Source organism: Felis catus, chromosome D4 (genome assembly GCF_018350175.1).
Source record: "Felis catus isolate Fca126 chromosome D4, F.catus_Fca126_mat1.0, whole genome shotgun sequence".
Lineage (NCBI taxonomy): Eukaryota > Metazoa > Chordata > Mammalia > Carnivora > Felidae > Felis > Felis catus.
In genome coordinates, this window is record NC_058380.1 from 84,015,268 (window position 1) to 84,030,880 (window position 15,613).

Sequence of the window (15,613 nt, forward strand, 5' to 3'; positions counted from 1 at the left end):
TCTCCAGAATTTTCCAACTGCTTCTCTCTCCAGCTGTGTTTAATAGTGCATTTTCACTCCTGGCTGACTTTGAATTTATCTTTTTTTTAAAAAATATTTTATTTTTAAGTAATCTCTATGCCCAAGGTGGGGCTTGAACTCACAACCCCGAGATCAAGAGTTGCATGCCCCACTGACTGAGCCAGCCAGTCACCCTTGAATTTATCTTTTTTTTTTTTTTTTTTTTTTTTTGAGAGAGAGAGAGAGACAGTGAACAGGGGAGAGGAAGGGGAGGGAGGAGAGAGAATCCCAAGCAGGCTCCATATCCAGCATGGAGCCTGACGTGGGGCTCTATCTCACAACCATCAGATCATGACCTGAGCTGAAACCAAGAGTCAGATGATGATTAACTGACTGAGCCACCCAGACGCCCCTGAATTTATCATTTTTAAACACTGCAAATTGGATAGCCCAAAAAGCTTATATCTAATTCTTTAACTATGCATTTTGTTAATGATTAGCAACCTGGACATTTTTCACATGCCAGTCAACTCTTGCCCAGTGCTCTATCACTAAGATGCTTGTTTGCAGACAGTTGGTCTTCTGTCATTTGGGGATAGTAATAGTTTCTACCTGGTTAAGTTTGACAAGGATTCAAATAAACTCAGTATGTGGCACATAGTTAATGCTCAATAATTGTGGTGGTGGTGGTTGACGTAACTGTGGCTTGGCAGATGGAAATCAGTTCTGGATCCCTGGGCTTCTGACTTTCAACGATGGCATCCATTTGAATAAAATACAGAGAATTTGGAAACCGTCTGTCAGAGGAATTGATTTTCTACCAGATCCATTTTCTCTCCTAGATAGTATAATTTGACACCATGCCCAAGATATAGGAAAAATGTGAGTGAAACATTAGCTGTTTTGTTACTAAGGCTGGTCCGCCAAATGGCTTAGGAGTCCTTTGTGATTATTTGTGCCAGCGTTTGACTTGGCAGCAACACGGTCCCAGGATCTTCTGGTCCTGGAGGCTGAGCATCGACTAACCCCCCACTCCCAAGATCTAAAAGCTCTCCAAGGTCTGTAGCTATAGAGATAATGACATTTTGCTTTAGATATAGGCTGAGACTTGTTTCATCTCAAGGTTCATGTTTGAGTCCAATACATATTCCAGATGCTTCCCGTGGTACTCTGTGTACTGAATGAAGACCTTTACGAAAGGCACAGAATTTCCTAGACGAGAAATAATCCCTGGTGTGTTGCAGTGCACGAGTGTGGGAGTCTTGACAGAACTGAGTTCAAACCTCTGCTCTGCTACTCACAAGCACTGTGACCTGGGGGAAAGAACTTGCATGTTCCGAGCTTCAGTTCCCTCATCTGCAAAATGAGGATACTTTCCAGCCACCTGCTAGAGTTGAGTGGATAATGACAAGACAGAAGGTTAAGGGCAATGATTCTGCACAAGGAAGATACTCAGTGTAATGCGTCTGTTTCTATAAAACTCATGCTTCACTCTAAAAAGAAATAAGCTTCTTTGCACCTCCCAAGGTAGTGAAATTTTATTCTCAAGTCAGATGAGTGGAAAACACCTAGATCTTGGTGTTAATCAAGATGGAATTTGAATCCCAAGTCAGCCATTTATTAGCTATGTCCCTGTATTTTTTTTTTAAGATTTTATTTTTTGTTTTTTAAAAAATTTTTTCAATGTTTATTTTATCATTTTTTTAAATTTAATTTTTTATTTTTTTAAATTTACATCCAAATTAGTTAGCATATAGTGAAACAATGATTTCAGGAGTAGATTCCTTAATGCCCCTTACCCATTTAGCCCATTCCCCCCTCCCACAGCCCCTCCAGCAACCCTCAGTTTGTTCTCCATGTTTATGAGTCTCTTCTGTTTTGTCCCCCTTGTTTATTTTATTTTTGAGAGAGAGACAGAGCATGAGCAAGGGAGGGGCAGAGAGAGAGTGGGACACACAATCTGAAGCAGGCTCCGAGCTGTCAGCACAGAGCCCGACACAGGGCTCAAACCCACGAACTGTGAGATCACTACCTGAGCCAAAGTCGGACCCTTAACCAACTGAGCCACCCAGGCGCCCCAAGGTTTTATTTTTTAAGTAAATCTCTACACCCAACATTGGGCTCAAACTCACAAAATCAAAAGTCACACGCTCCACTGACTGAGCCAGCCAGGTGCCCCTAGCCATGTCATTTTAAACAAATGACTTCATCTGTCTCTGCTTCAATTCTCTTATCTGTAAAATGGAGAACTAATATTTACTTAGCACTTACTATTTATAAGGAACTATTATTATTACTACTGAAACTGTGATAACTTTGTCTACTTTCTTTTAATGCCACATAGTCTGGGGTAATTTGGCACATTTAGTTCTCACCTCTAGTGGGTATGCATTTTAGCAGATGTTGGTCTCTGAATGGGCACAGGGCGGGGTAGTCAGCAAAGCAGAAGAGCGTTCAGAGAGGACGTTTGAGGGAAGGCCTCCAAAATCAAATCGACTCATTCTTAATTGCATGTGTGACTTTTTCAATCTTGGGGATTTGCCTCTATCTGGGAAAATTCTAAGTATCACCCGCTACCCCTTCTTGACTTTGGTGGCACAAGAACCCTGCCTAGGCCTTTGCTGTCCCCCTTGGGGATAGGAGTATGAAAGGTAACCCTGCCTGGCCTCAGAGTCAAGATGAGAGGCCCATCAGCCTGGATATTTTAGGTGACTGCCTTCTCTCTCTAAACCAGAAACCAGGACTTGGACCATGCCGGAGGTGACCAGCCCCCCGCCATGCCCAAGAACATTCCACACATCGTCTGCAGCCATTGGAAACCAGCTGTATGTCTTTGGGGGCGGAGAGAGAGGCGCCCAGCCTGTGCAGGATGTGAAGCTGCATGTGTTTGACGCAAGTATGGACTGGAGGGCACCCCAGGGTTGCCACTTACCAGGTCAGAGCCACCCTGGCCTGCAGCTTACCTGGTGTAGGAAGAAGAGGTTAGAAAATGACACTTTGTCTGAGTGTCTCTCTTCTAGATGTCTTCGGTGTATCCCTTAGCTAATATCTTCTTCCCACAGCAAAATTTGCATTTAAAAAGGTGTAAATGATCACTTTAACGTAAAGTGTCATTTATAAAGAAAATAGTACGAGTTTCCCCTTTAGCTTTTCCTTCCCACTACATAAACAGAGGTAAACATTGTTAGCAGTTCCTAATGTCTCCTTCCGGACATTCTTATGCGTTTATGAAATTTCTATGAATTTTGAAGTTACATAAAAACTTTAAAACACATACATGGAATCAGATAATAAATACAGTTCTATAGCTTACTTTTGCAGGGGTGAGGCTAAATCTTAGTAGTTGAAAACATGCCCTTTGTAGCCACAAAACCTGGACTCAGGACCAGATCTGACACATACTTTCTGTATTGCTTTTTTTTTTTTTTTTTAAGTAGGCTTCACGCCCAGTGCTGAGCCCGACATGGGGCCCAACACAGGACTTGAACTCACAACCCTGAGATCAAGACCTGGGCTGAGATCAAGAGCCAGATGTTTAATCGACTGAGCCACCCAGGCACCCCTGTATTACTTGTGACTAGTTAATCTTTCTAGGTCTAGGTTTGTTGATCTGTAAAATAGAAATGGTAATAGTGCCCCTACTAAAAAGAACTGGGAAGATTAAATAAGATAATGTCATACAGTGCATAGCACAGTGCCTGGCATATCGGGGGCACCTAAGGGACATGAACTGTGTTATCATCCCTTCATTTAATCATACGTCATGGATGTCTTCTAAGTCACAACTGGTTTCCTGGCAGAGCATATCCTGTGGATATTCCTTATTTATTCAGTCATTTTCTTACTGATTGACTTTTTGCTGACAGCGCCACAGTGAACATAAATTAATTTTTGTGTGTGTTACAAACATTTATGTGGAATAGATGCTGAGAAGTGGAATTACTGGGTGAAATGATATAAATATTTAGAATTTTGAGCCCTCTGGTCAAATTTTTGTATAAGGAACATTTATTTGCATTTCTTCGGCTTACTAGTAGGCATTTATGAATAGCGATTTATAAATAACATGTGACAAAAGTAGTTTTCGTGTGTGTTTTTTAAGAGAGATGTAGCCTTTTGTTGAGAAGATGCAGTAAGCAAAATTTCAAACTTATAAAGTGAAATTGGAAGACTGGAGACAGAGTATAGTATGACTTTTCTCTTTCCAGAAAGAATGGTGTTTGCAGTTTTTTTAAAGCACTTTTTATTTCAAAAAAAGTTTCGTAAGTTTGTCTATTTATTTTGAGAGAGCGAGAGTAGGGCAGGGGCAAAAAGGGAGGGAGAGAGAGAATCTCAAGCAGGTTCCACACTTGTGAGTACAGAGCCTTATGTGGGGCTTAAACTCACAAACCGTGAGAACATAGTGACTCTTAATCTCAGGATCATGAGTTCAAGCCTCACATTGGGGGCAGAGCTTACTTAATTAAATTTTTTTTTAAAAATAGCAGAAATAGGGGCGCCTGGGTGGTTCAGTCGGTTGAGAGCCCGACTTTGGTTCGGGTCATGATCTCACAGTTTGTGGGTTCGAGCCCCACATGGGGCTCTGTGCTGACAGCTCGGAGCCTGGAGCCTGCTTCAGATTCTGGGGGCTCCCTCTCTGCCTCTTCCCTGCTCGTGCTCTGTCTGTCTCTCTCTCAAAAATAAGTAAACGTTAACAAATATTTTTAAAAATAAAAATTAAAAAAAGCAGAAATAGGGGCGCCTGGGTGGCTCAGTCGGTTGGGTGACCGACTTCGGCTCAGGTCATGATCTCGCAGTCCGTGAGTTTGAGCCCCACATCGGGCTCTGTGCTGACAGCTCAGAGCCTGGAGCCTGTTTCAGATTCTGTCTCTCTCTCTCTCTCTCTCTCTCTCACCCTCCCCCGTTCATGCTCTCTCTCTCAAAAATAAATAAACATAAAAAAATTAAAAAAAATATTAAAAAAAAAGCAGAAATAATTTCATGTGTAATATTTGTGTCTTGTATTTTTCACTTAAGCACAGTTCTCCTGTGATCATGAAGTCTTCAACAATTTTATTTGTTTGTTTGTTTGTTTTAAGTAGGCTCCACACCCAACGTGGGGCTTGAACTCATGACCCTGAGATTAAGAGTCACATGCTCTACCAATGGAGCCAGCCAGGTGCCCCAATCTTCGACATTTTTTTTTTTTTTGCTTTTTTTTTTTTTAAGTTTATTTATTTATTTGAGAGAGAGATAGAGGGAGAAAGATGGTGAGGGGGGGAGGAGAGAGAGAGAGAATCCCAAGCAGGCTCTGCACTACCAGCACAGAGCCTGACATGGGGCTCAAACTCGCAAACCTGTGAGAACACGACCTGAGAGGAAATCAAGAGCCAGAAGCTCAACTGGCTGAGCCACCCAGGGACCCCTCCACTCTTCAACGTTTTAAATAAATGCACAGTATTCTATCATGACTGTAGCAATAACAACTATTCACTTGTCTGTGCACTTAAGCTATTTTCCATTCTTTATTACAAACAATGCCGTGATGAACGTGTTTATGCATAAACCTTTTTCAGATTATTTCAGATTGTATTCCTTTGAACGGTGGGGCTCCGTGCACAACCTTCAGGCATACCACAAACAGTAATTCTCACACAAACTCTCATGTATTGAATACTTTCTCTGTGCTTATCTCACTTGATGCATACTTCAACCCTGAGAAGGAGGTATTATCTCTATCCGCATTTTACAACTGTAGAGGCTAGAGCTTAGAGAATTAACTGGTGCAAGGCCACGAAGTTATTCAGTGAAATGACCCAGTTTTCACTCCAACTTCCCTGGTCTGTTATCCTATACTGCTGCTCCAGCAGGCCCTGCTAACTTCAAAAGTAACCTTATTTTCCCATGCTTCCAGCAAGTCAATTAAGGGTATTGTCTTGGAAAAAAAAAAAAAAAAAAAAAAGACTCTGAGGCCTGTCACAGAAGAAGCAGACTATTCTTTTTAATTTTGCTGCTGTTCCAGGTTGAAGCTTAAAGGAGGTCTTTTTAAATTCAAAGCGAGGAATGGTTTCCTAAAGCCCAGTAGAATGGGCAGGCGTGGTGGGTAGTGAATTCTCCAGCCCTGAAAGTGTCCAAGCAGAGGCTCTACAGGTCGTAGAAGGAAGGAGGTCTGGATTGAGTTGGCAAGTTGGAGTGAATGTCCCCAGGTCACTTTTTGCTTTCACCGTCTCTGCTTGCTGGGGAGTGAAGCTTGGGTGTATTTCTCATGTTCTGGCTTCATAGCTTTTTCATCTGATGCCAATGACTACTTTTCTAGACACTCTGACCTGGTCACAGCCAGAGACCCTTGGAAAACCTCCATCCCCCCGGCATGGTCATGTGATGGTGGCAGCAGAGACAAAGCTCTTCATCCATGGAGGCTTGGCAGGGGACAAATTCTACGATGATCTCCACTGCATTGATATAAGTAAGTAGGGTAGAGGGCATGGGCAGTTATCTGCTTAAAATGAAATAAGGGGCGCCTGGGTGGCGCAGTCGGTTAAGCGTCCGACTTCAGCCAGGTCACGATCTCGCGGTCCGTGAGTTCGAGCCCCGCGTCAGTCTCTGGGCTGATGGCTCGGAGCCTGGAGCCTGTTTCCGATTCTGTGTCTCCCTCTCTCTCTGCCCCTCCCCCGTTCATGCTCTGTCTCTCTCTGTCCCAAAAATAAATAAAAAACGTTGAAAAAAAAATTTAAAAAAAAATGAAATAAAATATACTTTGATAGAATATAGCCTTGCTCTTAAGTGTGGGTAATTTGGCCAGCCAGTGGAATCTTGGCTAGATTTCTGGCAAATGTGGCCTAAATAATAATAAATAATAATACCAATGAAAGCAATAATTTTCTGAGTACTTGCTATGTACCAGCCATGAGTTATCTCTTATGTTTCCAACAACCCTGCTCTTTCATTAAAACTCATTATGCTTTGGGTTCCCTGACTGGATTCCCTGACTGCCATTAGCCATTAACCCTATGCCCGTGAGGGATATGTGTGTCCTCGGAGTATGTCTGGGCGTTGGGGACCAGAATTGCCATGCTAAATGGTTAAAAACCCCTGGAAGAGGAAAGCTGGGGAGAATGTGAGAATCGTCTTTCAGTGTCTGAAGGGCTGACATGTCTTAGAGATCCTGGACTCATTCTGGGTTATTCTTTTAGATAATGAGCTCCCTTAGGGCAGAGGCTTTTTCTGTCTCCCCGGTATGTTTCCAGCACTTAACACAGTATCTGGAAGATTGCAGGTGATGAGTGTGTATCTTGGGTGGACAGACAAGCAAATGAACATGTTCTGCATTGCCCTAGACTATAAGAATTGGAGCTGTGGGCAGAAGGCATGAGAACTGCTGCTCAGTGTGTTGGGCTGCCTTGCCCGACAATGAGTTCTCTGGCTTGGTGACATCTGAGGCCAAGTGACACTGGCTGGGATTCTTATATTGGCTAGAGTTTTGGCTGGGCTGAGTGATTCTCCCTTCCAACCCTGAGATGCTGGGCCCCTGCCTTGAAGTGACAAGTGGAAAACATCTTCACGGAAGTGTTCCCTGCAGCGGTCAGCTGGGGTTGTAATGCTTATTTAGAAAAAAGAAAGTCCTGGGGTGCCTGGGTGGCTCAGTCAATTAAGCGGTCCAACTCTGGATTTCAAGTCTTGATCTCACTGATCGTGGAATTGAACCCGTGGGATCGAACCCGCAGAGGACAGCAAATCACTATGCTTGCTTGGGTTTCTCTTTCCCTCTGTCTCTACACCTCCCCTTCTCACATGCACTCATGCACCCCTGCGCTCTCTTTTCCAAAATAAACTTTAAAAAAAAAAGTCCTATTTCCTTGTTCTGAGGAGCTACTTCCTGGTGATTTCTCTTCCTTTCCTACTCTAGTAATTCTCTAAACCTAAAATCCAATAATATCTTGCCTCATTTCAATGCTTGTTTGAAAAGACGCAAATATCCTTGCACAAATAGGTTGGGAGTAGGTGCTGGAGGCAGCACATTACGGTGGAGAGAACACAGGTTCTAGAGTCAGACCTGAGTATCATAGCTGTGCTTCTTGCTAGCTGTGGGATCTCGGACAAGCCTCGCCCTCTTTAATTCCATTTCCTCAAATGTAAGAACGAGGGTAGACAGAAGTAATAGCAGTTTCTTGGGGCTGTTAGGAGAATTAAGCAAGCAAAATATTTAGTGTCTAGCCAGCACTCACAGAGTTGCTAAGGAACTGCTAACATTTAAAATGCACACACGCAGACATGGAACTCCCCTCCTGTGGGCTCCAAAATAGTAAATGGTGAGTCACCAAAGACAGTATCACTCAGTGGGCTCCAAAGACCACTTACCTCAGAATTACCTGAGGTGCTTGTTAAAACTACAGATTCCGGAGCCTCTCCTCCCTCCCCGGACCACCCAAACAGAATCTCAAGCTCCCCCAAGTAATAAACCTTGTAATACTTAGAGTGCTTGGTGAATGAGCTTCAGTGATTGGTTTGCAAACTACAAAAGTCTGACAAGTAAGGTTGAATCCATATTCTAGGCCATGTTGTACCCACTTTCTTTCTCTTGGCAGATGAGATGAAATGGCAGCAGCTAAGTCCCACGGGGGCATCTCCCGCAGCCTGTGCTGCCCACTCAGCTGTGGCTGTGGGGAAACACCTGTACATCTTTGGAGGGATGACTCCCACAGGAGCACTGGACACAATGCATCGGTATCACATAGGTGAGCAGGTGTTCACTGTGGATCTTTAAACTAATGTGACCATTCTTTGAAAAGTATCACAGCGCTTTAGTTTTTCATTTTGGTCCCTCCGCATCTAAATCTAAAGGAATCAGGGGTGCCTGGGTGGCTCAGTGGGTTAAGTGTCTGACTCTTGATTTTGGCTCTGGTCATGATCTCAAAGTTTCACGAGTTTGAGCCCCGTGTCAGGCTCTGCACAGACAGCACAGAGCCTGCTTGAGATTCTTCCTCTCTCCCTCTGCCCTTCCCCTGCTTGCAGTCTTTCTCAAAGTAAATAAATTAAAAAAAAAAAACAAAACCCAAAACTTAAAAACAATTCTCCCTCTCCCTCTGCCCCTCCCCTGCACACATGCACACACTCTCCCCTGCTCTGTCAAAAATAACCCAAAGGAATGAAAACCAAACTTATAGGGAATGACATCATGAAAGCAGTAACACTGCCAATAGATTTTTTTTCCTTTTATTTCTTATTTCTGCTAGTACTTAGTGATAACAGCAAATCACTGAGCATTTCTGGAAATTTTTTGATGCAGAGCCTTTGTGTATATTGTTTTTTCTAACACAGAAAAGCAGCATTGGACCTTGCTTAAATTTGATACTTCTCTCCCCCCTGGACGATTGGATCATTCCATGTGTGTCATTCCATGGCCAGTGATGTGTACTTCTGAGGAAGAAGATTCCAGTTCTCTCACTCTGAACTGTGATGCTGAGAAAGGGGATTCCGCCAGCAAAGGAGTGACCCAAGGTGGTGACTCACACGAGGAAAGTCAGACTGACACACTGCTTTGTTTTGTGTTCGGCGGGATGAATACAGAAGGGGAAATCTATAGTGACTGTATTGTGACTGTAGTTGACTAATTCCACATTTTTATTAAATGACAACTTTTCAGGGAAGTTAAATGAAACCTTAGCTATTTTATACCTCCAAAATATTTTCTGCACTATATATCCCTCTCTTACCTAATTTGGGAGGCGAAGAAATGGATAGCCCAGTGCAAAAACCTCTATTATATAAAGGGTTTTACCAGCAATACAACTTAGGTGGTAAGTGTGATTCGTCAAGATACTGATCACAAAAATGTTGGAGAATTAAGCTGTAGAAACCATAGTGTGGACATTTACAGGTTGAAGCCTATCTTTCTAGTATTCATCTAGTAGCTGCTCTCCAGAAAGAGGTGCAGCCTGTTGGCATGTGAGAGCCACTGGGGACAGGGATGAAGACTGGCCCTTGTCTTTCCTATCCACCTGCTAACCCCACAACATACAGCACTGCAGGTCACTTTTAACCGTTGTATTGAACTTGGCCTGAACACCCTTGGTATTATACTCCATGCTTGTCCAAATGCTTCTGGGGCACTGCAGAAGTGTGGGCCTCCGACTAAAAACAGTCATGCCATCAGGTTCCAGTTCTGACACGTTAGAAAATTAACCTTTTAGCCCATTGCCCACCCCATAAAATATCTATCCTTGGGCAGTATTGAGTTTCATATCAGCACCAGAGAGCCTGCCCTTTTCGATCATGTAAAATCATTTATCTAGATCATCCTTTTCCCTCAGGAAGCCAATCCAAGTAATCTTGAACCTCCCTTGATACAAATGACTACCTTTGATCCACAGTTGTAATAGGGCTTAAAGTAATTTCTCACCATCCTAGACCCCAACTCCAGACAACTAGTAAGAAATTTCAGAGATGAAGATTCTGACATAGTGGGAGTTTAAAATATACTTTTATAAAAAATAATAAAATACTTTATATCCTAAAATTATGAACTGAATCTCAGTGTATAAAGTTAACATCAGTGATCCATCACTCATAGCAAGTCTCAACGAATTCTAGCAGCTACAAAGCATTATTAGTAATAAAAAGCCCCCAGAAAGTTTTGTAGGTAAGGGGAAATTGGAAATTCCGACTATGTTCAAGCAAATTCTGCTCTTGGGCATGTGAAATGACTCTTGCCTAGGTAAGAATGTTTCTTACCTTTCCCACCCCTATCTTAAATTAACGTTAGGGCAAGATCCCTGAAACAACTAAATAAAAAGGTTTCTTTACCTCAAAACCCCACCAAGTAAGAATGTAACCTTGAAGCAACTGACTTAATTAGAAGCTTATCACAAAAATTAGACCAGCGTAAATAACAAACATTTATTGGTGTCACTTATGGTAGAAAAAGTTCCTACACCAGATGCGCATGACCCAATTGTTAAATAGAACATTTCCAAGATGAACACACGCCCTAACTCAGCTTTTTTACCCACTTTTTAAGATAGCCAATTCTTCCTTCCCCCCCACCCCCAAGACATGTGAGCAACTGCTAATGAAAAGCAGTAAACAGCCACTTGGGCTATAGCATTTTCAACTCCACTCCAAGGTGAAGATTCCAATTACATTCGAGACTTAAGTTCTCAATTTTCTCCTAACGAAAGTTCCTGAGTCCAGTATTTACAATATTACAGCACTAGCAGAGCAATGTCTACAACTCATCTTTATCTGCTGGTTCCTCATCACCAGTTGGGGGAGGGCCTGCACTTCCATAGAGTTTGCTGATAATTGGCTGAACAATTTCTTCTAGTTCCTTCTTTTTAGCTTTGAAATCTTCAATGTCAGCATCTTGGTGACTTTCTAGCCATTCAATCTTTTCCTCTACGGCTTTTTCCATGGTTTCCTTGTCTTCAGAGGAGAGTTTACCTCCCAGCTTTTCTTTATCTCCAATTTGATTCTTTAAAGAGTAGGCATAGCTTTCCAATTCATTTCTAGTATCAATGCGCTCCTTGAGCTTTTTGTCTTCCTCGGCAAACTTCTCAGCATCATTAACCATCCTTTCAATTTCTTCAGGTGTCAGGCGATTTTGGTCATTGGTAATTGTGATCTTATTTTTGTTGCCTGTACCTTTGTCTTCAGCTGTCACTCTAAGAATGCCATTCACATCGATTTCAAAGGTGACTTCAATCTGTGGGACCCCACGGGGAGCAGGAGGAATTCCAGTCAGATCAAAAGTTCCCAGAAGGTGATTGTCTTTGGTCAGGGGTCGTTCACCTAGAAGGTATACACACACACAAAAAACTTGTTAGGAACAACTAACAACATTAGTCTTATCTGGATCCTTACACTGTTAGAGCCTACGGTGGCAAGGGTGTGTTTATCAAGCTAGAAGAGGGTCAGTCAGTATTGCTCTACAAGGAATTTCAAGTGGGCCCAACTGTTACATTACTACTAACTTTTTTTTTTTTAATTTTTTTTTTCAACGTTTATTTATTTTTGGGACAGAGAGAGACAGAGCTTGAACGGGGGAGGGGCAGAGAGAGAGGGAGACACAGAATCTGAAACAGGCTCCAGGCTCTGAGCCATCAGCCCAGAGCCTGACGCGGGGCTCGAACTCCCGGACCGCGAGATCGTGACCTGACTGAAGTCGGACGCTTAACCGACTGCGCCACCCAGGCGCCCCATTACTACTAACTTTTAATTGAATTTCATCTATAGCATTATGAACTCTATTCTTATGGTATTCGAGGAGCCAGCTCAGAAGTTACTTCTAATGGCAAAGAATGCTAGATAGCTAGATGATAACTATTATTTTAGGACTGACTCTACCAAACTCAGCACCAGTTAAATTAGGGACCCCTGTCTGAAACCAGCAGATTCTTTCTTTCCCTTCTGTTTTCAATACAATATATTAAGAGGTCACTTTCCACAAACATACCATGTCATTAACAAAGATAGAGCATTACCTTCATAGACCTTGATTGTAACAGTGGGTTGATTATCGGAAGCCGTAGAAAAGATCTGAGACTTCTTGGTGGGCACCACGGTGTTCCTTGGAATCAGTTTGGTCATGACACCTCCCACAGTTTCAATACCAAGTGTGAGGGGACACACATCAAGCAGTACCAGATCACCTGCAAAGGTAAATTAACCAAGGTTAAGTTCTAATTTGAGTCACAGGAGCACTACCAAGCAGTCTCCCCATGAACTATGTAACTTTATCTTCTCCATCTTGCCATTTAATGAGAGGTTATATGCAAAATCATTTCGGAAGCAGTAAATTAAATGTAATTGCTAAGGATCTTGAAACTGAGCCAGGTCTCGTCCTCACTTTACCCTTTACCAGCTGTATGACCTTGTTATACATACTCTCTTGCTTTCTAAAGCAATAGCTAATTATACTCTTTCTATCAAGCTATTGAAATACTGTGGAAGATGCTGTGACACTGACTTACCTGTATCTTGATCACCAGAGAGTACCCCAGCCTGGACAGCAGCACCGTATGCTACGGCCTCATCTGGGTTTATGCCACGGGATGGCTCCTTGCCATTGAAAAATTCTTTAACCAGTTGTTGAATCTTCGGGATTCGAGTAGAGCCACCAACAAGAACAATTTCATCAATATCAGACTTCTTTAAGTCAGAATCCTCCAGCACCTTCTGGACAGGCTTCATGGTAGAACGGAACAGATCCTAGAATAGGAAACAATTACTGTGATGATGCCTATTATACCTAGATACTGTCTAAATAGCTAAATACAGTGTCCCCAACAGAGTCTAACTAAATCTCGTTAGCAAAGCAAAAAACAAGGAACATACCATGTTTAGCTCTTCAAATTTGGCCCGGGTCAGAGTCTCAGAGAAGTCTTCTCCTTCATAGAAAGACTCAATTTCAATTCTTGCTTGATGTTGAGAAGACAGGGCCCGTTTGGCCTTTTCTACCTCACGTCGGAGTTTCTGCACAGCTCTGTTGTCTTTCCTGACATCTTTGCCTGTCTTCTTTTTGTAGAGCTTGATGAAGTGTTCCATGACACGTTGGTCAAAGTCTTCTCCACCCAGATGAGTGTCTCCATTAGTAGCCACAACTTCGAAGACACCATTATCAATGGTGAGGAGCGACACATCAAAAGTTCCACCACCGAGGTCAAACACCAGGATGTTCTTTTCTCCTTCCCTTTTATCCAAGCCATAAGCAATAGCAGCTGCTGTACTATTAACACAATGAAAAAGAAGAAAAAAAAAAAAAGTTTAGTTAAGTTTACATTATCCCTATTTGGCAAATACACCATACTTCTGAGTTTAACACTTACGGCTCATTGATGATTCTCATAACATTCAATCCAGCAATAGTTCCAGCATCTTTGGTTGCCTGGCGTTGGGCATCATTGAAATAGGCTGGTACAGTAACAACTGCATGGGTAACCTAAGAGAATAACAAAAGATAATTAAGTGTATTTTATCACATTGTTTAACTCCTATATGTTGCACTCAAACCTTCGCTTTAGTTTCTAACACAGTTTGTTAGATACAACATACATCATCTCATACCACGGATTTGCAAGCATTAAGTGATAACACGTGAAAAGTGCCTAGTATTTTGTTTGGTCTACAGTAAGACATACAAACAACTAAAACTGAAATACACAGATATCATTCAGATTCTAATTATTAAACCAATGAAGGCATCTACGCAACACAATCAATCAATAGTAAAAACAAAATTACTTAACACTGTTCTAGAAATATTTACCTTCTTTCCCAAATAAGCCTCAGCAGTTTCCTTCATTTTAGTGAGAACCATGGCAGAAATTTCTTCAGGAGCAAATGTCTTTGTCTGCCCACCTCCAATATCAACTTGAATATATGGTTTAGTTTTCTTTTCAACCACCTATTTTAAAGAATGAATTATTATTTTCAGACAGAAGAACATTCAAAACTCTATAAAGAGGATGGTCTGAGGCCCACTTCCTCCCCCATTATTTGGTTTACTTTGGTTGCTTGGAGCTAAATAGTGACCAGCAACACTTAAGGAGCATGAGGAGTGCCTTACAAAGGCAAGCATATTCAGTTTCAATCAGGCTACCAATACTAACCGATGTAGACCAATAGTTACGTGTGACATTTCTTCCTACGCCAAGCTTACTTTACCAAATTTTGTAACATAGTAAGATTACTCAATAAAAATTATTACATATACACCATGTTCGCATCCTTTTTGTTATCTCAACAATTTTTCAGTAGCTTATTAATCCTAAATACTCCCACCACCACCCACTTTCTATCCGGGTGACAAAAACCCCGTCGGACCTTGAAAGGCAAGAACTTGATGTCCTGCTGCACAGATGGGTCGTTCCATGTGCGGCCGATGAGCCTCTTGGCGTCGAAGACCGTGTTCTCAGGGTTGGAGGTGAGCTGGTTCTTGGCCGCATCGCCGATCAGACGCTCCCCTTCAGGAGTGAAGGCCACATAAGACGGCGTGATGCGATTGCCCTGATCGTTGGCGATGATCTCCACGCGGCCGTTCTTGAACACCCCGACGCTGGCGGAAAAATCACCAAGAACGGAAATCATCAGCACTGCGATCCTCACAGCAGCCCAGGAGACCACGCCCCATTCCCCCCTTTCCACAAACCCCACTTACCAGGAGTAGGTGGTCCCCAGGTCGATGCCGACCACCGTGCCCACGTCTTCCTTCTTGTCCTCCTCCTCGGCCCGCGCCGCGCCGAGCAACAGCAGCACCGCAGCCACCAGGGACAGCTTCATCTTGCCGGCGCCGTAGGCCAGTCAGTCGGTCAGCAGGCGGGCAGGCAGGACCTCAGAGGCAATCCAACGACAGGCCGCTGCACGGGGGCGCACCGAGGTTACTGATCTGAGGGTACAGGGCCCGGGGTGAGCAGGGGCAGCTGGAAACGCGAAGGGCAGGTCCGGAAAGGCAGGCCGCGGCGCTTACCTCTCAGATTCACGAAACCTCCCAAGCCGTTGAATCTGTGATGTCTCGGCCAGCGTCGACCGCGCCGTCGCCGACGCCGCTTATATACCCTCCCCCCAGCCCCGTCGTGGAGGCCACCGATTGGCGAAGGCCCTGCTCGTTGGAGGCCGCTGATTGGTCCAGGCCACCAAG

General features: G+C 43.2%; 2 protein-coding genes across 8 annotated transcripts in view; one reads left to right on the forward strand and one right to left on the reverse strand.

Annotated features, from left to right (window-relative positions):
* The window catches only part of RABEPK (Rab9 effector protein with kelch motifs), a 31,546-nt gene extending 16,853 nt beyond the window's left edge, over positions 1–14,693 (forward strand). For all 5 annotated transcript variants that reach the window (XM_006939461.5, XM_019816515.3, XM_045043112.1 and 2 more), the window contains 4 exons: positions 2,735–2,896; positions 6,296–6,445; positions 8,565–8,714; positions 9,298–14,693. In XM_006939461.5, coding sequence (XP_006939523.1) covers positions 2,735–2,896; positions 6,296–6,445; positions 8,565–8,714; positions 9,298–9,590 — 755 coding nt within the window. In that variant the 3' untranslated portion in view covers positions 9,591–14,693. The remainder of the gene's footprint in view (positions 1–2,734; positions 2,897–6,295; positions 6,446–8,564; positions 8,715–9,297) is intronic.
* On the reverse strand, positions 10,862–15,598 carry HSPA5 (heat shock protein family A (Hsp70) member 5). 3 transcript variants are annotated; one of them, XM_006939458.5, is made up of 9 exons: positions 15,443–15,598; positions 15,134–15,361; positions 14,800–15,031; positions 14,243–14,380; positions 13,803–13,915; positions 13,312–13,702; positions 12,948–13,185; positions 12,459–12,626; positions 10,862–11,766 (listed from the first exon to the last, which is right to left on the reverse strand). In XM_006939458.5, the coding sequence occupies exons 2-9, from the start codon at positions 15,253–15,255 to the stop codon at positions 11,204–11,206; spliced, it is 1,965 nt and encodes a 654-aa protein (XP_006939520.1). In that variant the 5' UTR covers positions 15,256–15,361; positions 15,443–15,598; the 3' UTR covers positions 10,862–11,203. The 3 variants fall into 3 exon arrangements, with proteins under 3 accessions (XP_006939520.1, XP_006939521.1, XP_044899046.1); XM_006939459.5 differs by having other exon boundaries at positions 15,134–15,332; positions 15,443–15,597; XM_045043111.1 differs by lacking the exon at positions 15,443–15,598 and having other exon boundaries at positions 15,134–15,426.
* Positions 15,599–15,613: the final 15 nt, after the last annotated feature.